This window comes from Lissotriton helveticus, chromosome 9, assembly GCF_964261635.1.
Source record: "Lissotriton helveticus chromosome 9, aLisHel1.1, whole genome shotgun sequence".
Taxonomy (NCBI): domain Eukaryota; kingdom Metazoa; phylum Chordata; class Amphibia; order Caudata; family Salamandridae; genus Lissotriton; species Lissotriton helveticus.
In genome coordinates this window covers 398,365,832-398,383,201 of record NC_136070.1, presented here as the reverse complement: position 1 = coordinate 398,383,201, position 17,370 = coordinate 398,365,832, and the positions used below count along the sequence as shown (strand labels likewise).

The 17,370-nt window shown below is 47.7% G+C and overlaps 1 protein-coding gene across 2 annotated transcripts in view; it reads right to left on the bottom strand.

Moving 5' to 3' along the window:
• LOC144781360 (cholesterol 24-hydroxylase-like) overlaps positions 1 to 17,370 on the bottom strand; it is a 256,024-nt gene that overhangs the window by 6,320 nt on the left and 232,334 nt on the right. Inside the window, exon 15 of one of the 2 annotated variants that reach the window (XM_078660150.1) lies at positions 870 to 908. The exons of the other annotated variant lie outside the window; for it this stretch is intronic. Coding sequence (XP_078516276.1) covers positions 885 to 908 — 24 coding nt within the window. The 3' untranslated portion in view covers positions 870 to 884. Of the gene's footprint in view, positions 1 to 869; positions 909 to 17,370 lie in introns of those variants that run through there. 2 annotated transcript variants of the gene reach the window in all.

Below are 17,370 nucleotides of genomic sequence, written 5' to 3'. Positions count from 1 at the left end.
TTGCTTAGCTAACAAAAATGTAGTATAACTTCCTACTTTTATGACTGTATGACTCATGATTAGAGTGTGGAAAAGCTTGTGCTCAATACTGTAGGCCAAAGGTGGTTATGGTGAAAGTCACCAGTCCTGAGTAGTGCACTGGGAAATGTTATTATTAAGAAACATTATGACAAAGGCAGTTAGTCTAGTTTATCTATTGTGAAAATCCTTTCTTAAAACCAATAAGCCTTTAACAGTTTGTTGTTATCATATTGTTTTACAAGCTACAGAAAGATATTCTGTTACATGTAATCTCATAGATTATGTAAAGATGTCTCCAAGTCGAAGTAAGTTCAAAATTGTCTTTATTACAGGCGTCTCTTAGAAGTCGATTGGCAGGAAAGAAGGCTCACAAAACTGCCGCTACCTCTTCAAAGGCAAATATTCTCACCCCGCTCTGGGAGGATGAAGAAACATTCTACATTACACACATGAAGGAAAACTAGATCCCAACACATCTTCCTCCTTTATCAAAGGCTACGATGACATAAAATATATATACAGAACCCAACAATTACACATTGTGCATAACTTAATCTATAAACCTTTGTTACACAATATACACTTAGCCTAAAATAAAGTCCTGGAGCCTGGAAGGTACCTTAGGGCACCTACTCCATTTTCTCAACATAACACTTTGGGTTATTCCTTGTTTGTCTTGACACAGATCATAAGTCTTAGACTTGCTTTCTTTGTAAATCACAGATAACCTGTCCAATCTCCTACATTCACCTTCAGAACTTTATGTGCCAATGAGGGGTACTTATCTTGACCCACCAAACGTTTCTCCTTCACACCATACATAATTTCTTCAGACACCATCTTCTTTTTCATCCACAACCAGTTCATCTTTGATCCAGGTAATCTTCCTTAAAGTAGCACAAATGGAGAAACGTAGGTATCAGAATTGGGTGTAGTGTGCAAAGCCTCAAAAAAATGTGTAACCTCTTGCGTCCAATCCAACCCACTAGCAACAGACAATTGTATATTCTCCTTAATCATTCTGTTGCAGTGCTCAACCAAACCATTACTCCTTGGATGGTACAATGAGGTGGTAACATGCTTAGCACCAAAATCCGAAAGAAAAGCTTCAAACTCATGGAAAACAAATTGGGGGCCATTGTTCGTAATAAGTTCATCCGGAACACTTTCCCGGAAAAATAATTTTTTCAAAACATCTTTCACCACTGCACAAGTAATGCTATTCATGAATGCAACTTCTATCCATCTGGAAAAATATTCTACAGTTACAATACCATATTCTACATGACCATGATTCACACCATTCATCGCTAGCTTTGACCATGCAATATTCAGTACAGGCACAGCAACAACAGGAGAAGGCACAGTTACGTGTGTCTTGTCACTAATAAAACAAGGCTTGCAAACTCTCACATGTTGCTTAATTTGTCTGTCCATTCCCAGCTACCAATGTGAATCTCTTACTCTCCTCTTCGTAGCTCTCATGCCTATGTGACCTTCGTGGGCTAAATTTAGAATTCTAGATCTAAGAACATCCAGCAAAACCAAAAGATCAGACCTCTTCTTAACACACCACCCATAACAGCCAATTCAGATTCAATTTACCTGAATGCATCAACCTGCTCATCTTGTATTTTACCATTTGGCTAGTTTTCATTGATATATCTCATGCCTGTTATAAATGTAGTCTCAGTTGCTAATGCTTCCAATCATTCAGATTCTGATATGGCACTTTGGGTGGCACACAATACTTCACTTATTACCACATCATCCTCATCCACAATCCTCTGACTTTCTTCATGGGAACTCACAGGCAACCTAGATAAACAATCTACCATCACGTTTCTGATGCCAAGAATATACACTTCATCTTGTAACAGCATTCTTGCATCCTATCTTGCCACTTAGCGATCCTAGGTGTAGCTTTACTAGCCCCTTTCATAATTAACAAGTAAATTAAAGGTTTGTGATCAACTCTGATAAAAAACGCTGTGCTCCACAAGTACTGGCGAAAATGACACCCACCAATAAGCCAAAGTTTTGCGCTCCACCACACAGTATGATGCCTCAGCTCCTTTGAGAAAACGACTCGCAAATGCCACTACCTCTTCTCTCCCATTCCTTTGCTGCAATAATAAAGCTCCTAACCCAAATTGACTAGTGTCAGTAATTATTATGCTTGTATATCTGGGGTCAAATGGTTTGAGAGGAAAGGCATTGCCAATTTCTTTTTTTATGTCAGCAAACTCTTGATCACACTACTCACTCCAGACAAACTTCTCATTCTTCCTCAACAATTGGCACATGGTATGTGTCCTTTGAGCACAACTGGGAATGAATCTAGAGTAAAACTCCATCAAACCCTTGAAGGACCGTAATTGATCCTTCCCATGGGGAACAAGTGCTTCCACAACGGCTTTGACTAGACTATCCTTAGTTTCAACCCCCCCTGCAGATAGTTTGTGACCTAAGTAAGTTACTTCGGGTACGCCTGTCATTGTTGTCCTTTGTGTCCCCATAAACTAATACATCATCTTGAAAAACATAAAATCCTTTGAGCGTCTTTGAAAAAAAAAGTTCCATAAGGTAGTGAAAAACAGCAGATGCTGAAGCCAAACAGAAAGGCATTCTTTTGAAATTAAATGTACCTTCAAGGGGGATGAAAGATGTTAAGTGTTGTGAATTCCCATGCAAAAGTATCTGGTGATCATGTCTAGGGTGGAAAGCCAATTGGCACCCTTGACCAGTAATAACATCTCTGTTATGTTGGGTACAGGATGATGATCTACCCAGATTTTGGAGTTAAGATCTCTGAGATTAACCCACATTCTCAAACTCCCATTAGGTTTCCTTGCAAGAACAACAAGAGATAACCATTCAGAGCTTTCAATTTGCTCTATGATATCCTGTCGTTGTAACTTATCCAATTCTTTTCAAAGATCGGTTCTGACAGCCAAAGGAACTCCTCTCACCTTATGGACAACAGGAATGAAATCATCTTTAAACTGTATCTTATGCTTAACACCCACTATCTTCCCAAGAGTTTCATTAAAGACATTGGGGAACTTGGTTTCCCAAATAGAAGGTTGAATTTCATGAACACCAGTGTAATCCTTTTTCAGCATTACCTATTCCGGGATATAAGGGTCTAAAATTATACCTAAATTTTGTTGTTCCAGCCATCCCAACAACGATGACCCATGTTTGGCTACATACACAACAGCAGAGGTTGTATTGCCATTGAAGGAAAGTTTCGTATTGAACTCACCTAAAACCTCAAAAGGTTTACCAACATATGCTATAGGTTTTATAAACGACATTGTCAAGATCACATTGTTAAAATCTTTCCAATCTTTCATACCAATTAATGTGAATGGAGACCCAGAATCTACCATCATGTTGATTTTCTTGTTACCAACAGCTATGAGGCAGTATCACCTTTTGATGGTACCCATTTTCATGTGCATGACATCAACGTCCACGTGTGACTGCGACTGAGTATCATTAATACATAGTATCACAATTTTGTCACTCAAATCAGATTAATTGTAATTAGAATTTTGTTCACAAACAGTATTAACCGTTTTGGGTTTTAAGGTCTTGGATTTGGATTTGGTTCTGAAAACTTGCACAAAATGCCCCTTCTTTTTACAACCAGAACATATTTTGTCCCGGGCAGGACATGATAAGGAGTTTCCCAAATGGTTAGCATTTCCACACCTATAACAATATAATTTGGCTTTCTTTACATCCATCTCTTTCTTTTTGTCACAAAACACAGAGCAGATGATGTACTCTTAGAAGTTTCCCCTGTTAGAGCCATTTGAGACATAAAAGATGCAGTGCTTTCTATTCCTGCAGCAAATTCAACAGCCTTGCATAGTGTGAGATTATGTGTGGTTAGCAGGACCTTTTGAATTTGTGTTGTTGGTGTGTTCGACTATTTGATTCCAAATCAATTCTTCTATGAATTCCTTATATTTGCATGAAGAGGCTAAAGACCTCAACACACCAACATATGTTTTAAATGTCTCTCCAGGAAGTTGGTGATGCTTGTGAAATTTGTGGCATTCTAGGACATCATTCTTATGTGGTTTAAATCTCATGTGCAACATTTTCATTGCGGACATATATTCATCCACCACATCACCTTCTCCTAAAATGTATTGTTGTGGTAAGTGCTTTAAAATCTATCTACCCTCAGAGCCTAAACAATGACGTAATAATGCATATTTATTTTTATAGGTGCAATATTCACCATCAACAGCAGCCATATATGCTTCAAAACTTTCTTTCCATAGTTCCCAGTCAACACTACCTTTAGTTGTGCTGGGAGAATATGACGGGGGAAGTACAATGCTTTGCAGCATATATATATATTTTTAATTGTATGTGGCTAGATGAGTGAAAAATGTTGTGAGCAATTGATTATACAAATGTCACTGACAAGTAAGAAACAGAAATAGCAATATGCAAATATTTCGGGATCAAAGAAAGTGCATGTCACCAAAACATGAACTAAAATGTGACATGGTGTGCATGTGACTGGAATAGTAACACACAAAATACCATGTTGCAGCATGTGATTAAATCACTGGTGTGCCTGTCACCGGTAACCACACGTGATGATGAAACTGTGCCAGGACGGATGGAGAAGTATGTTATTCCAATCCTAGTTATGATGTTTTAATGGAAAAGAGTTTATATATTATATATATTTTTTGTCTGTAACATGCAATTTAATTGCTGGTGTGCGTGCCACCAAAAAGCAACATGCACCATGAAGAAAATATGAACTTTGTAATGTCAAAATTGTCACAATTAAAACAAGAGGCGTTGGGGAGAGGAGTTGGCCTAACGACTAGGGCGGTCAACCTCGAATCTTGGGAACTGGGTTCGGGTCTCGGCAATAACGCTGGACATCCTGTGAGTCTGTGCAAATCACTTAATCTCCCCATGCCTAACAAAAAAAAATAATGTGTCCTCATGTAATGCAACTGGTGCTATGTAAAGCGCTCTGATACCCAATCCAGGTCAAGTTCGCACTATATAAAACTCTATAATAAAAATAAAAAAAATCACACTGGAGTTGTTGGTGTGCGTGTCACCGAAAGACAACATGCGGTATTCAAAGAATGTCAGACACAATGAGATGCCAAGGTGAGGCGGAAAGGAAGAGTACATGGAGCTTGGGAAGATGAGCAACACGTTAAGGAGAAATGGAACGGCTAAACAGTGTCAGAGGAAACTGTCAACTGACGCTCAGGCACTCGGCGGGCTAGCCGCACGCAAGGTCAGGAGGAAGCAAAGATCAAGCAGATGGTGTGTGAAGATGCTCCAGCAGCTCAACCACATCACACACAAGGTCAGACAGATGCAAGGATCAGGCAGACACTGTGTGGAGATGATCCAGCAGCTCAACAACGTCACGTATGCCCAAGTGCAAATAAACAAAAACACACAATATGCGTGACCTCAGAGTATTTGCAAGTAAGTCAAAATGGCCCTCAGATGAGGAACCTTGTTCATAACCCAAAATGGAAACAGCATTCTGCACAAATGACTGCTTAAGGTTCCCATTCTAGTGGTAGAATGGAAGCCAGGGAGAGAGTCACATGACCTGTGTCTCTGTTACAGGCGCGGCTAAAATGGAGACGCCAAGCAGCACTCAGACACCGTCGGAGAGTCACAAGTTGCCGGTACAGAGATGTTAATCCTTGAAGAAGTAAGCGGGCAAAAAACCTGGGGTTCCTCTCAATTTTGCACATTAGTAAAATGAATATAGCAAGACCATGGGCAGTGCTGTGTTTCAGACTATGCCCTAAGGCAGGATCAGGTACCACAAATAACAGGGTATCATGTATTTTGGTACACCATGTATTCTTTTTGAAATGAGTCTGTAAGAATGCATTTCAAAATGTACAATCTTGGAATATTGAAGTATAAAAATTAGAGATCGGGGCAAGAGTGCGACCTGGGAAACTGGAGTCATTTAGCTAAAACACTTTGACACCACATATATTGACCTACCAAGCACCAGCTGTTACTGTTACCATTTCTCTATGTGTGTCATTTAATTAAGAGTGTGACTACAGGAGAACGTTCCTACTCAGACCCGGAGTTGAGATCGGCCAAGGTGAAATTTGGGCAAGACTAACACGGTTATCCTGCTTGGCAACTTTGCCGTCACTTTCATTCACAATAAAAACATTGTTTTATCTTTTCACTGGGTGAGAATTGCATTGTGAAGGTTTTTATATTCAACGTCTGTTTTTATTTCACCCCCCAAGAGGGAGTACGCATAAAGAAAAGGTGACATGTACACAGCGATAAGCTTTTTAACAACATGTGGATTCTATAAGGTTATGTGACCGGTTATGTTTAATTTAGGAAGGAAGACTTGTTATAAGGATGGCAACAGATTCTAGAAACATGCTCGTAAACCTTTTCTTTTTGTGTGTGAACAAGCCCTGAGTGTGTTGACAAGTAGGCAAGTATTGCCGACCATATTTAATCCTTTTAAGATAGGAAATACCGATTGATAGGGATAATGCAATTGAAAATAGAGCGATCTGTATCCTGAAGAAGGCCTGAGACAGAGGCTGAAACATGTTAATACTAGCAGAGGGGAAATAGAGACATAACTTCTCCAATATACCCGCCAAATCTTTTTTAACTCTGTGAATGGTGGCCGAAGAATAAAATTAGATATGGCACCCCATTCAGACAGTTCTAACATGTTTTCCTTTTTCTCCGTATGTGGGATCAGTTTCCAAGAGAAAAATGCTCTCTTTAAAAATAAAAAATATGTGCTCCACCCTGAGCGTTGGTCTGCCCAGGGTGTGTTAGCCACCCAGTGATGAAGCATGCCAATATCTAGTGGGTGAGGGCAGTATTTACAACCTTTTGGGTTTTCTTCCATAAGAGGATATCATCAAACCCGAAAAGCATCTCCGAACATCCAAATTGGAATCCTCAGAGTTTATAGTTTGTTAGATAATCCATCTCGCTGTGTGAGATTTTGTTCCCTGCATTTTGCCTGATTAAAATAAATTGATAATATTATGTGATTATAAAAAAAAATTTACTTAGCATTTGAACTTACCTTGAATAAAATATAATAAAATGAACAATCACGTTATTGTGTATTACCTGTTTAATTATCGTTCCTGGGACAAGAGGCAAAAATAGTCTAGTGACAAATTATGCCCATCTGACAGCTTGTGGAGAATTGGCCTGATAAAAGGTAACACACTTAAATTTCAGGAAGTTGTGAGGTTCTCTTCTTTGTAAAACTTTTACATGGAACTATAAGGGTGTGCTCAGTAACAGAGATGATATCTGTATTTATGTTGAAAATAACTTCAAAAGTCAGCTGTCAGCCTACTCTGCAAATGCATGTATTTAAAGCTGTGACTCAAAATGAAGCAGGGATCTCCCAGAATCAGAGCTGATGGCAATCCATTCATATCCAAATTCAGAAGTCTGTAGAAATGGATTATGTTACTTTCCCTTTAAGCATCTCTTCATGGCATATAGTGCTGTAGATCCACATGCTCTGCATACTCATGCCATGTAGCGTTGGGTCCAGAGTTGTGCAAGTTGTTTTCGAATTAGTCTCTCGAGTCACAAGACTGAGTGACTCTCCCTCTCGGTATTATTGTGCATGGGCATCGACTCCTTTGTTAGACTGCTTTTCTGCAGGCGGTCAGAAAGAGTGGAAGGAATGTGTAAGAAAGGCAATGTCCATGCTGAATGTAAGTGCATGCCATAAGTATGAAATGTAACTACAACGGCCACAGGAGTCTGGGGAGGAGGGAGGGTGCATGTCACAAACCAATGCTTACAGGGTAAGTAACATAATCTGTTCAATGGCATGTGTGGCTGTAAATACACATACTCTGCATAGACTGTAAAGCAGTCCCTCCTAAGAAGATGTGGCTAGCCTGCGGGACTTGCAGTTGTTTAAAAAAAAGGGTACATAGCACTGTCTGACCTACATTGGTTTGTTGGCATGTGAAAACATCCACACAATAATGTTTGGTAAATATGTGTTGCGTAGACTGTGTGCCTGCTTTACAAATGTCAGCTATGGGAATACTTCCTGTAAAGGCCATAGTGGCTCCGTTTTTGCAGAAGGAATGTGCTCTGGAAGTAACGAGTAAAGGTAATTTTTTTGGCCTTAATTCGGCAAGTTTGAATACATTTGACTATCCATCTGGTTATGTCTAAATTTGATAGTGGGTTGCCTTTATGAGTTTGAGGAAAGGCTACAAAGAGTTGCTTTGTTTTCCTGAACGTTTTTGGTATATATATGTGGAACATTAGTGGTCTTTTCACATCTAAGGAATGAAGAGCTCTCTCTGCAATGGAATCAGGGTGAGGGAAAAAACTGGGAGTTCATTGGATTGATCGTGGTGACATTGTGAGACTACTTTAGGTAGGAATTTAGGATTGGTATGAAGAACCAGCTTGTCTCTATGTATTTGGAAGAATAGTTCTTCTATGGTTAAAGCCTGGAGCTCACTAACACAACTAAGAATGCCATTTTCCACGAAAGATATTGAAGGGGGCTTGAGCTAAGCGGCTCAAAAGGGGAAACATGAGTCGGGTCAGAACAGTGCTAATGTTCCAAGAGGGTGCTGGAGGAACACAAGTAGGAATTACTCTTTTAAAACCCTCCATGAACGCCTTTTTGACTGGGATATTAAATAGTGAGAGATGCTGTCTATTTTAGAGGTAGGCAGACAGTTCAGCGGAAGTGTAGGCTAAATTAATCTTTTCTAAATGAAATAGGTGGCAGATAATGTCCTTCACCGTGGCTTTCATAGGATCAATTTGTTTGCCTGGCAATAGTAAACAAAATGTTTCCATTTTGCAGCACAACAGGCTCTAGTTGGGGTTCTGCTTGCTTATTTGAGAATGTTCATACATTTGTGTCATAAGTTAAGATACCTGAATGCTATGACCTCAGGAGCCAAACTGCTAGGTTGAAAGTTTTGGGGTCTGGGTGCCTGATTTGTCCTTGATTCTGAGTGAGAAGATCCAGCCTGTTAGTGAGGTTCTCGTGTAGAACTACTGAGGGATCTAGTACTGTTGTGAACCAGGGCTGATGCATCCAAGTGGGAGCTACAAGGATCATTTTTTTTTTTTTTTTTTTTTAAATATATTTTTATTGCAGGAATCAGCAAACTGTTACATATATGACCATCCCCAAAATTCCACTGAAATCAACTAACCGCATCCCGCTCACCCCCCGCAGCACATTTTCATACATAATCATTCAGCCCACAGTCCAAAGGCTGGGCGATAAAATCCAGCGGGAGCTCAGCAGGAGAGCAAGGCTGGTCCGGATGATCCACTGTCCGTCATCTGCTTTTCTAAACAAGCCCCAAAATCCAAAAGAAAGTCCCACCCATAAAACACTACAGTACAACAAAAAAGGAAAAAATTCCCTCCCCAACCCACCCCCGCCATCAGTGTATGGTAGCAGCCGCAAAGGGATTCGTGAGAGACCCAAGATGAGCGTATCAGAAACAGAAAACGCAATCGCCTATCGGGACTCAGGGCACGCTGCAATCTCACCATCAGAGTCGCCAGGGGCGCAATAGTCTCTGAGGGCCTGCACTAGCGTCTCCCATTCTAGCGCTGCCTCCTGTGCTTTTTCGTTACGCTGTCTCCCAGCCAGTTGGTATCTCAACGTGCTTTCTCCCGCCGCCCACTTCAAGAGTTCGCTATGCCACCTGCTCCCAGTCGGACCAGCACGTGCCTTCCAGTTCCTGGTCACCTCTCGTTTGGCCAATAAAAGCCCTAAATCAATAAATTTACTGGAAATTTTGTTTTTGGGGGTATGTGGAAACCAATGCAAGAGACCCACCGCCGCATCGACCGATAGTGGTCTCCCCGTCACCTCCGTCAGGGTCCTCTCCACTTCCACCCAGTAGGAGGACAAACCCGGGCAGGCCCACAACATATGTAGGAGGTCCGCCTCCGGCGCCGGGCATCTGGGGCAGGTTGCTGAGCCCGTGGCGAAGTACTGTTGGATTTTCGCCGGGGTCAGATATGCCCGATGGAGTATGTAATAGTGGACCAACTGAAAACGGGCGTGGCGCGTCCCCTTCCAGGCCCGTCGTACGAGCTGAGACCAGGTCGCTTCCGGGATTTCCTTGCCTATGTCTGCCTCCCACCGGGCCTTCAGGGTCGTAAGGGGGGTCAGCCCTTCATTGATCAACCTACCGTAGAGGCAGGTGACCGCCTTCACCGTGCCCGCAGACATCATGACGTATTGGCACACCGGAGACGTAGGAGGTTCCTCCCGTCCGCCTTTCCAATGTGCCTGGACCGCACGGACCAGGGCCGAGTGCAACAGGAAGTCACCGTGGGGAATCCCGAAGCGGTCAATGAGCTCCTGAAAGGGCAAAAGTACCCCAGCCTCATAAAGATCCCCCACCAACTGCAACCCCGCGCCTTCCCAGTCCGCCAAACGCGACCAATCGCCGCCATGGGGCAAGGCCGTCAACATCCCCAACGGTATTTCAGGCGCATACGGTATCCGCAATTGCCCCCGGGCGTGAGCCCGGTTCCAACATAGGCGAAGGGTCTTTTCCTCCAACGTCAGATCCTGCAAGGTCAAGCGTTGGCGTAGAGCTATGAAGGATAGGACATGCCTGGCTATCCCTATACCCCTCCTGTCCTCCGGGCCACGGAATTCCCTGGCAGTCTCCTGGGTGAGGGTCTGGAGCTGCGCCGCCAGATAGTATTTCTCAAGATCCGGCACCGCGAGTCCCCCCTCGGCTTTCGGCCTCATCAGGGTCTTAAGGGCCACTCTACGGCGGCCCGAGCCCCAGAGGAAGCCGACTATCATCGACCGGAGGAGCCTAAAGGTGGCTGGCGGGATCCAAACCGGTAGCGCCCGGAAATAGTACAGCAGCCGAGGAAGAGCCACCATTTTGAGGAGAGCGACCCGCCCCGCCAACGAGAGCGGTAGCGTAGCCCAGAAGTCCATATTCCCCCGTAAAGCTCGACTGCATCTGGTAATGTTTCCGTCTAGGAGGTCAGATGGATCATGATAGATGTACACTCCCAGGTACCTGAAGCAGTCAGGTTCCCATCTAAGCTCTCTATTGAGGACCGGACTAGGGGTGCCTCTGCGAACCGGGAAAAGGCATGTCTTGGCCCAATTCACTCGTAGGCCCGAGACCACCCCAAACGCCGTGAGCGCCGTCTCAGCTCCATGTAAGGCCTCGACTGGGTCCTCAAGGAAGAGCAACAGGTCGTCGGCATATAACGAAACGTGGTGCGGGCCCGAAGGTGTCCAGAACCCACTGTAATGCGCCCCCGAACGGAGTAGCAATGCGAGGGGCTCCACCGCTAGCGCGAAGAGAAGTGGGGATAACAAACAGCCCTGTCTCGTACCCCTTTCTACTGGGTACTCCGAGGAGATTAACGGACCCGCCCGAACCCTGGCCGATGCGGAGGTATATAAGACCGCGGTCCACCTGATGAAGCCCTCGCCGAGACCGAATCGCCGCAACACAGCGTGTAGGTAGTCCCATTCCAGGCTATCAAACGCCTTCTCTAAGTCCACCGATAGGACCACCGGGCACGGGGCATCCACCAGCGGGTCCTCCAGCAAGCGGAACAACCTACGGATGTTCATTGTTGTGTTGCGCTTGGGGATGAACCCAGCCTGGTCCTCATGCACCAGGGAGGTCATATGGCCCAGCAGTCTCGAGGCCAAGATGCTGCTCAGAATCTTATAATCGACCGTCAGCATCGATAAAGGACGGTAGGACGCCGGATCGGTCGAGTCCCGCCCCGGCTTGAGGAGGGGAACCACCAGGGCCTCGCGCATCGAGCCAGGCAGTCGGCCAAGCCTCTTCGCCTCTCTATAAACAGTCACCAGTCTTGGAGCCAAAAGGTCGGCATAGGCCGCGTAAAATTCCACAGGAAGACCATCCAGGCCTGGGGTCTTATTCCGCGCCATCTTCTTAATGGCGCTGCGGACCTCCCCTAGTTCAATATCGGACCCCAGGGCTTTCGCCACGTCGGGCTCCACTACCGGGAGCTCCAGGGGCCTCAGATAGTCCTCGAGAAGGTCAGAGTCTTTGGCAGCACGACTGCGATACAACTGGTCATAGTAGTGCCGGTAGCAGCCTAAAATCTCCGGTTGAGTGTGCACCATGGTCCCATTCGCCATGCGCATGGACGTCGTCAGTGAGGTCTGGCGCGTAGGGTTAGCCAGCCATGCCAGCAATGCGCTCGACCTATCCCCTTCTGCAAGGGACCGAACCGCATAGGCCTTGTAGTCGAAGCAGCGCAGCCGCTCAACCTCAGCCGCCACCGCCTCCCTTGCCTCCGCCGTGCGTCCCTGGAGTTCAGGGTGCCCGGGGCGGCGGAGTTCCAACTCACGGAGCCTCTGATCAGCCACGTCCAAGTCCTCAAGGATAACCCGCCTCACCCCTACCTTCTTGGAGATGCAATAACCCCTCACCACCACCTTAAAAGCGTCCCATTCCAGTGCCCTCGAGCTCGCAGAGCCCCCATTGGACGCGAAATACTCCTCGATCTTATCACCTAAGTCCGCTCTGAATACAGTGTCCTCGAGGATCTCAGGGCGTAACTTCCAGGTGGGCACCGCCGGCGCCCCTGGAAACCAGCGAAGGGCCAGCAGGAGGGGATTATGGTCCGAAACGGTCCTAGTCAGGTATTCGGAACGGACGGCCGCTGAAACCAGTTCAGTCGAGCCAAGAAACCCGTCCAGCCGAACGTGCAACTCGTGAAGACCCGAAAAGTAGGAGTAATCTCTAGCCTCAGGGTGTTGCGCTCTCCAGATATCCGTCAGACCCCACCGCGTCTGCCAGCCCCTACGGCCCTTGGCCACACGGCGGACCGGAGAATCAGGAAGGGGCGGGTGTGAACGATCGGTCTCCACATCCACTACCGAATTGAAGTCCCCACCGAGCAGGAGGGGCCCCGTGAAAAAGTGGGCCAGCGAGCCCGATAACCTAGAAAGGAAGGCAATCTGGTCCATGTTAGGTGCGTAAACACAGCAAACGTTCAGGGCCCTCCCCCCCAGAGTACCCGAGATGGCCACATAGCGCCCCTCTGGATCTACCACTGAGTTTGTGACCTGGAAGGGAACCCCAGCCCGAATCCAGATTAGCGCCCCCCTGGCATACGCTGAGTACGACGTATGAAAGACCTGCCCCCTCCATCTGCGCTGTAGCGCCGCCCCTTCCGCCTTGGTCAAATGGGTCTCCTGCAGCAGCGCCATTTGTATTCCCCTACGCACTAAATAAGCGTGGACTTTGTGCCGCCTAGACATGGTATGAAGCCCCCGCACGTTCCAAGTAATACACTTCACATTAGCAACGTCAGCCATTGTCCCATATTGTTCGTGCAAAGTCTCCCCATCTGGGTCTCAACAAAAAGCATACAACAATCCCCCCAGCACTGATGGCGGTCATTTCCCCTAACCAGAACTCAACAACTCGTACATTAACCAAACCCCTACCCACCCTCCCCAGAACAGGACCCAAATAATTCCATCTAGTTCCCATCCAAACCAAGCCCTCAGAAAACCCTTCGTCCCAAACTAATCCTACGGTCGCCACCGTAGGAAGGCCTTAAGGGCCGGGTGCGGGCTGGGTGGTGGCAGTGGGCCCTCGATGCCCTGGCTACCAGGACTAATGCAAGCCCCAAACAGCAACGGAAACCCTCGGGGCAAAGGCAAGGCACCCCACCCCCCGCTTCTTCGAGGATCATGCTGAACCATTGGCTCCCGCCACCCCCGCTACGGGCCCCCACCCAAAAGGATGCAGCTCACCCCGTCAACCTTGTCCATCAAGAAGGTCCTCAGCCGATTTTGGCGTGACCTCCGGTGTGCCGGTGCTATCTGCCACCGAGTCCTCCGAGTCCGTCGATGCCCCCTCGCCCCCAGGGTTCTCCTCCTCCGCGATGGTACCATCTCGTGAACCAGACAACGCAGACAGCACCTCCAGTACCCCCTTCCGCTCCGTCGATGTCTCCGCAGTAGAAGGGCCGCCCGACCGGCCCCGTCGACCCCGCACCCTCGTGGATCGCCGTCGCCGTCCTGGCTCCGCCGTTGGCTGAGATGCGGAGGCAAAGCCATCTTTCCCAGCTCTATAAAGTTCAAGCCAATTACAGGCATCTTCCGGGGTATCAAAAAATTGAGACTTGCCATCGACAATGACGCGGAGCCGTGCAGGAAATAAGAGCGAGTATTGGATGCCCTCGCTCCGAAGCTCGCGCTTGACCGCCAAGAATGAAAACCGCCTGCATTGGGTTTCATAAGTGTAGTCCGGGAAGATGTTCACCTGGCTGTTCTCCACCTTGAAGGGGCCATTATGTCTAGCGGCATTGAGAATGAGGTCCCTGTCGCGAAAATGGAGGAGGCGCGCCACCACCGGGCGCGGCGCACGGCCTTGTTGCGGTGGCCTCGCTGGGACTCTATGAGCTCGTTCAAGGGTGTAGAAAGAGGATAGGCCCTCCGGGGCCACCGTGTCTCGAAGCCAGGCCTCCAAGTAGGCCACCATGTCGCCATCCTCGATCTTCTCCGGCAGGCCCACCACACGGATGTTGTTGCGCCTGTTACGGCCTTCCGCATCCTCCGCTCGCTGCTCCAGGGCAGAAATCCGGGTCAGGGCATCTTTCATTGCCGCGGCCAAGGTGCGCTGCGCCGGCTCCAAGGTCTTCACCGAGCCCTCCACTTCTTTGACCCTGTCCGACAGCTTGCCATGATCCGCCCTGAGGAGGCCCAGGCTCGTCGCCACCTGGGCAATGTCCTGCTGGAGGGCCGAGCGTGTGGTCGCAATCGCCTCCAGGACGCGATCAAACTGTTGCTGCAGCGGCGCGCCACCAGCACTCCCCGGGTTTCCATGGCCTTCCTTGTCCGTGGTCTCCGAGTCAGAGGCCGCCGAGGTGGCCCCCTTGGCCCCTCTCGGCTTCCCCATGCCGCTGGAAGTGCACAGTGTGGACTCAGAGGAGGGCGTCACCCAGTGCGGGCGCCGACTATAACTCCCCCGAATGCAGGCCCTCGGGGTGAGGGCCGGTGTTCCTCCTCTCCAGGGCCAGGCGGGTCTCCTCAGTTTCGGCTCGCGCCACCCCCGTGTCGTCTGAGGGCGCTGAGGAGGAGGCGGAGACACTCGGCGCCAGGCCGGGTAGGCCCGTCCGGCTGACGAGGATCTGGAACGAGGGCCACCTACACCACCAGAGACTTTTTGACGCCAGGGGGTTGTGCTTCCCATGGGATCGGGTCGAACGGGGGATGCAGCCAAGCGCCGCGTCGGGGGTCGGCACCCCCGTCAGGCCCTCCAGGCGTCCGTGTGCCGGGGTCCGCTATGGTAGGGGCCTCCGACCGCCCGGGCGCAGTTACCAATATCAGAGTCTCAGCAGTGCAAAGTCCAGCTCCTCACTCTCCAGGAAAACACAAGAGCGGAGGGCACGCCATGACCAGCGACGTTCTCTCAGGCTAATGGTCCCGTCTAAGGGGACCAAGGGGTCCGGGCGCCATATTGGGTCGCTCTCCGCGGGACCACAAACTTCAAGTTTCGGGCGGATCACCACCCGTCCAGGCTGTGCCAGGCGTCCCAGCAGGGTCCAGTTGGGCTGAACAACGATTTGCGGGGGCTAGGGTGCCCCGCGGCCTCCGATTAACAGGATAATCCCGGGCTCAGTCCCGGAGCCGAGCTCTCAGGCGACCATCGCCATCGGCGCCCAAGCCACGCCCCCCCTGGGAGCTACAAGGATCATGGTGAGAGATGTTCGCCTTAGTCTCTGAACCAGTAACAGAATGAGAGGGAGAGATGGATCAGCATAAGCAAGTCTCCCTGACCATCTCATCCATAGTGCATTGCCTTTGCATAGTGGGTGGGGGGTACCTGGTGGCAAAGTTTGGGCATTTTGTGTCTTTGGTTATGGCAGAAAGGCCTATTTGAGGAAAACTCCACTTTTAAAAGTAGGGAAGAAGGACTTATGGATGGGGTCCCCACGCATAAATCTGTTGCTGCATCCTACTGAGCAGGTCTGCAAAATTGTGTCTACTCCCGGCACATGTTCCACCAAGAAATGAATGTGGTGGTGAATAGCCATGCTCCACATGGTCTGAGACAGTTGTGACAGTTGAGAAGACCATGTAACCCCTGCTTTTGTAAATAATACATGGATATCATATTGTCATTGCGGACTAGGATAACCTTGTGAGACAGGTGAGGAAGGAAAGCCTTTAGTTTTAGGAAGATCGCCTGAAGCTTCAAGTGGTTTATGTGTAGGGATTGATGCTTACCATTACACAGACCTTGTACTGTGAGCTGTTGTAGATGTGCAGCCCAATCCATCTGTGATGCACCAGTGGTGAGAGTGAGGTAAGGAACAGGGTCCAGAAAAGGACACCCCTTTAACAGGTTGCTGGTGCTCCATCAAAGCAGAGAACAGTGAGTGCAGTGGTCTATCAACTCTAGAGGGGACACTGTGATTGGGACCACTGGTGAGCTAGACATTGCTGTAGAGGATGCATATGTAACCTCGCATAGGAAACTATCGCAATACAAGAGGCCATAATTCCTAGGAGACGCATAACAGTCCGTACTGTGAGAGTTTTGTTTGGTTGAAACTGTGGCAGAGTTATCTGAAAGTTCCGAACTCTAGGGGGATTGGGATAAGCTAATCTGAACTGTGTGTGGAGGATTGCCCCTATGTAAGGTTGAATTTGGAGAGGTTGAAGAGGGGACTTGGGGCATTTATAGTAAACCCTAGTCTATGAAGTAGATCAACTTTCAATTGAGTGCATTCTGGGCCGTGTAGGCGGGTACTTGCTTGTATAAGCCAATTGCCCAGGTACAGGAATCAATTAAAGTTTGTGCTTCTCAGATGTGCTGCAACCACTGCCAAACATTTTGTGAAAACTCAATGTGCCATGGTAATCCCGAAAGGAAGAACTTTGAATTGGTAATGTTTGCCTGCTATGACAAATCTGAGGTATTTGCTGTGGGCTGGGTGTATTGGTATATGGAAATAGGCGCCCTTTAGGTCCAATGATGCTATAAAGTCACTCTGTTGAAGAAGTGGAATAGAATCCTGTAGAGTCACCATGTGGAAATATGATGATAGGATGATGTGGTTGAGAGGTCTGAGATCCATGATTTGTCTCAGCGACCTGTCCTTCTTGTAAATGAGACAGTATGGAGAATATACCCCTGATTCTTGTTCTTGAAGTGGAACAGACTCTATAGCCCCCTTGAGAAGAACAGCTTTGACTTCTTGTTTGAGAAGTGTTAGATGATCCTATGATAACCTTTGAAGGCGAGGTGGGATGTTGGGTGGCAGTAA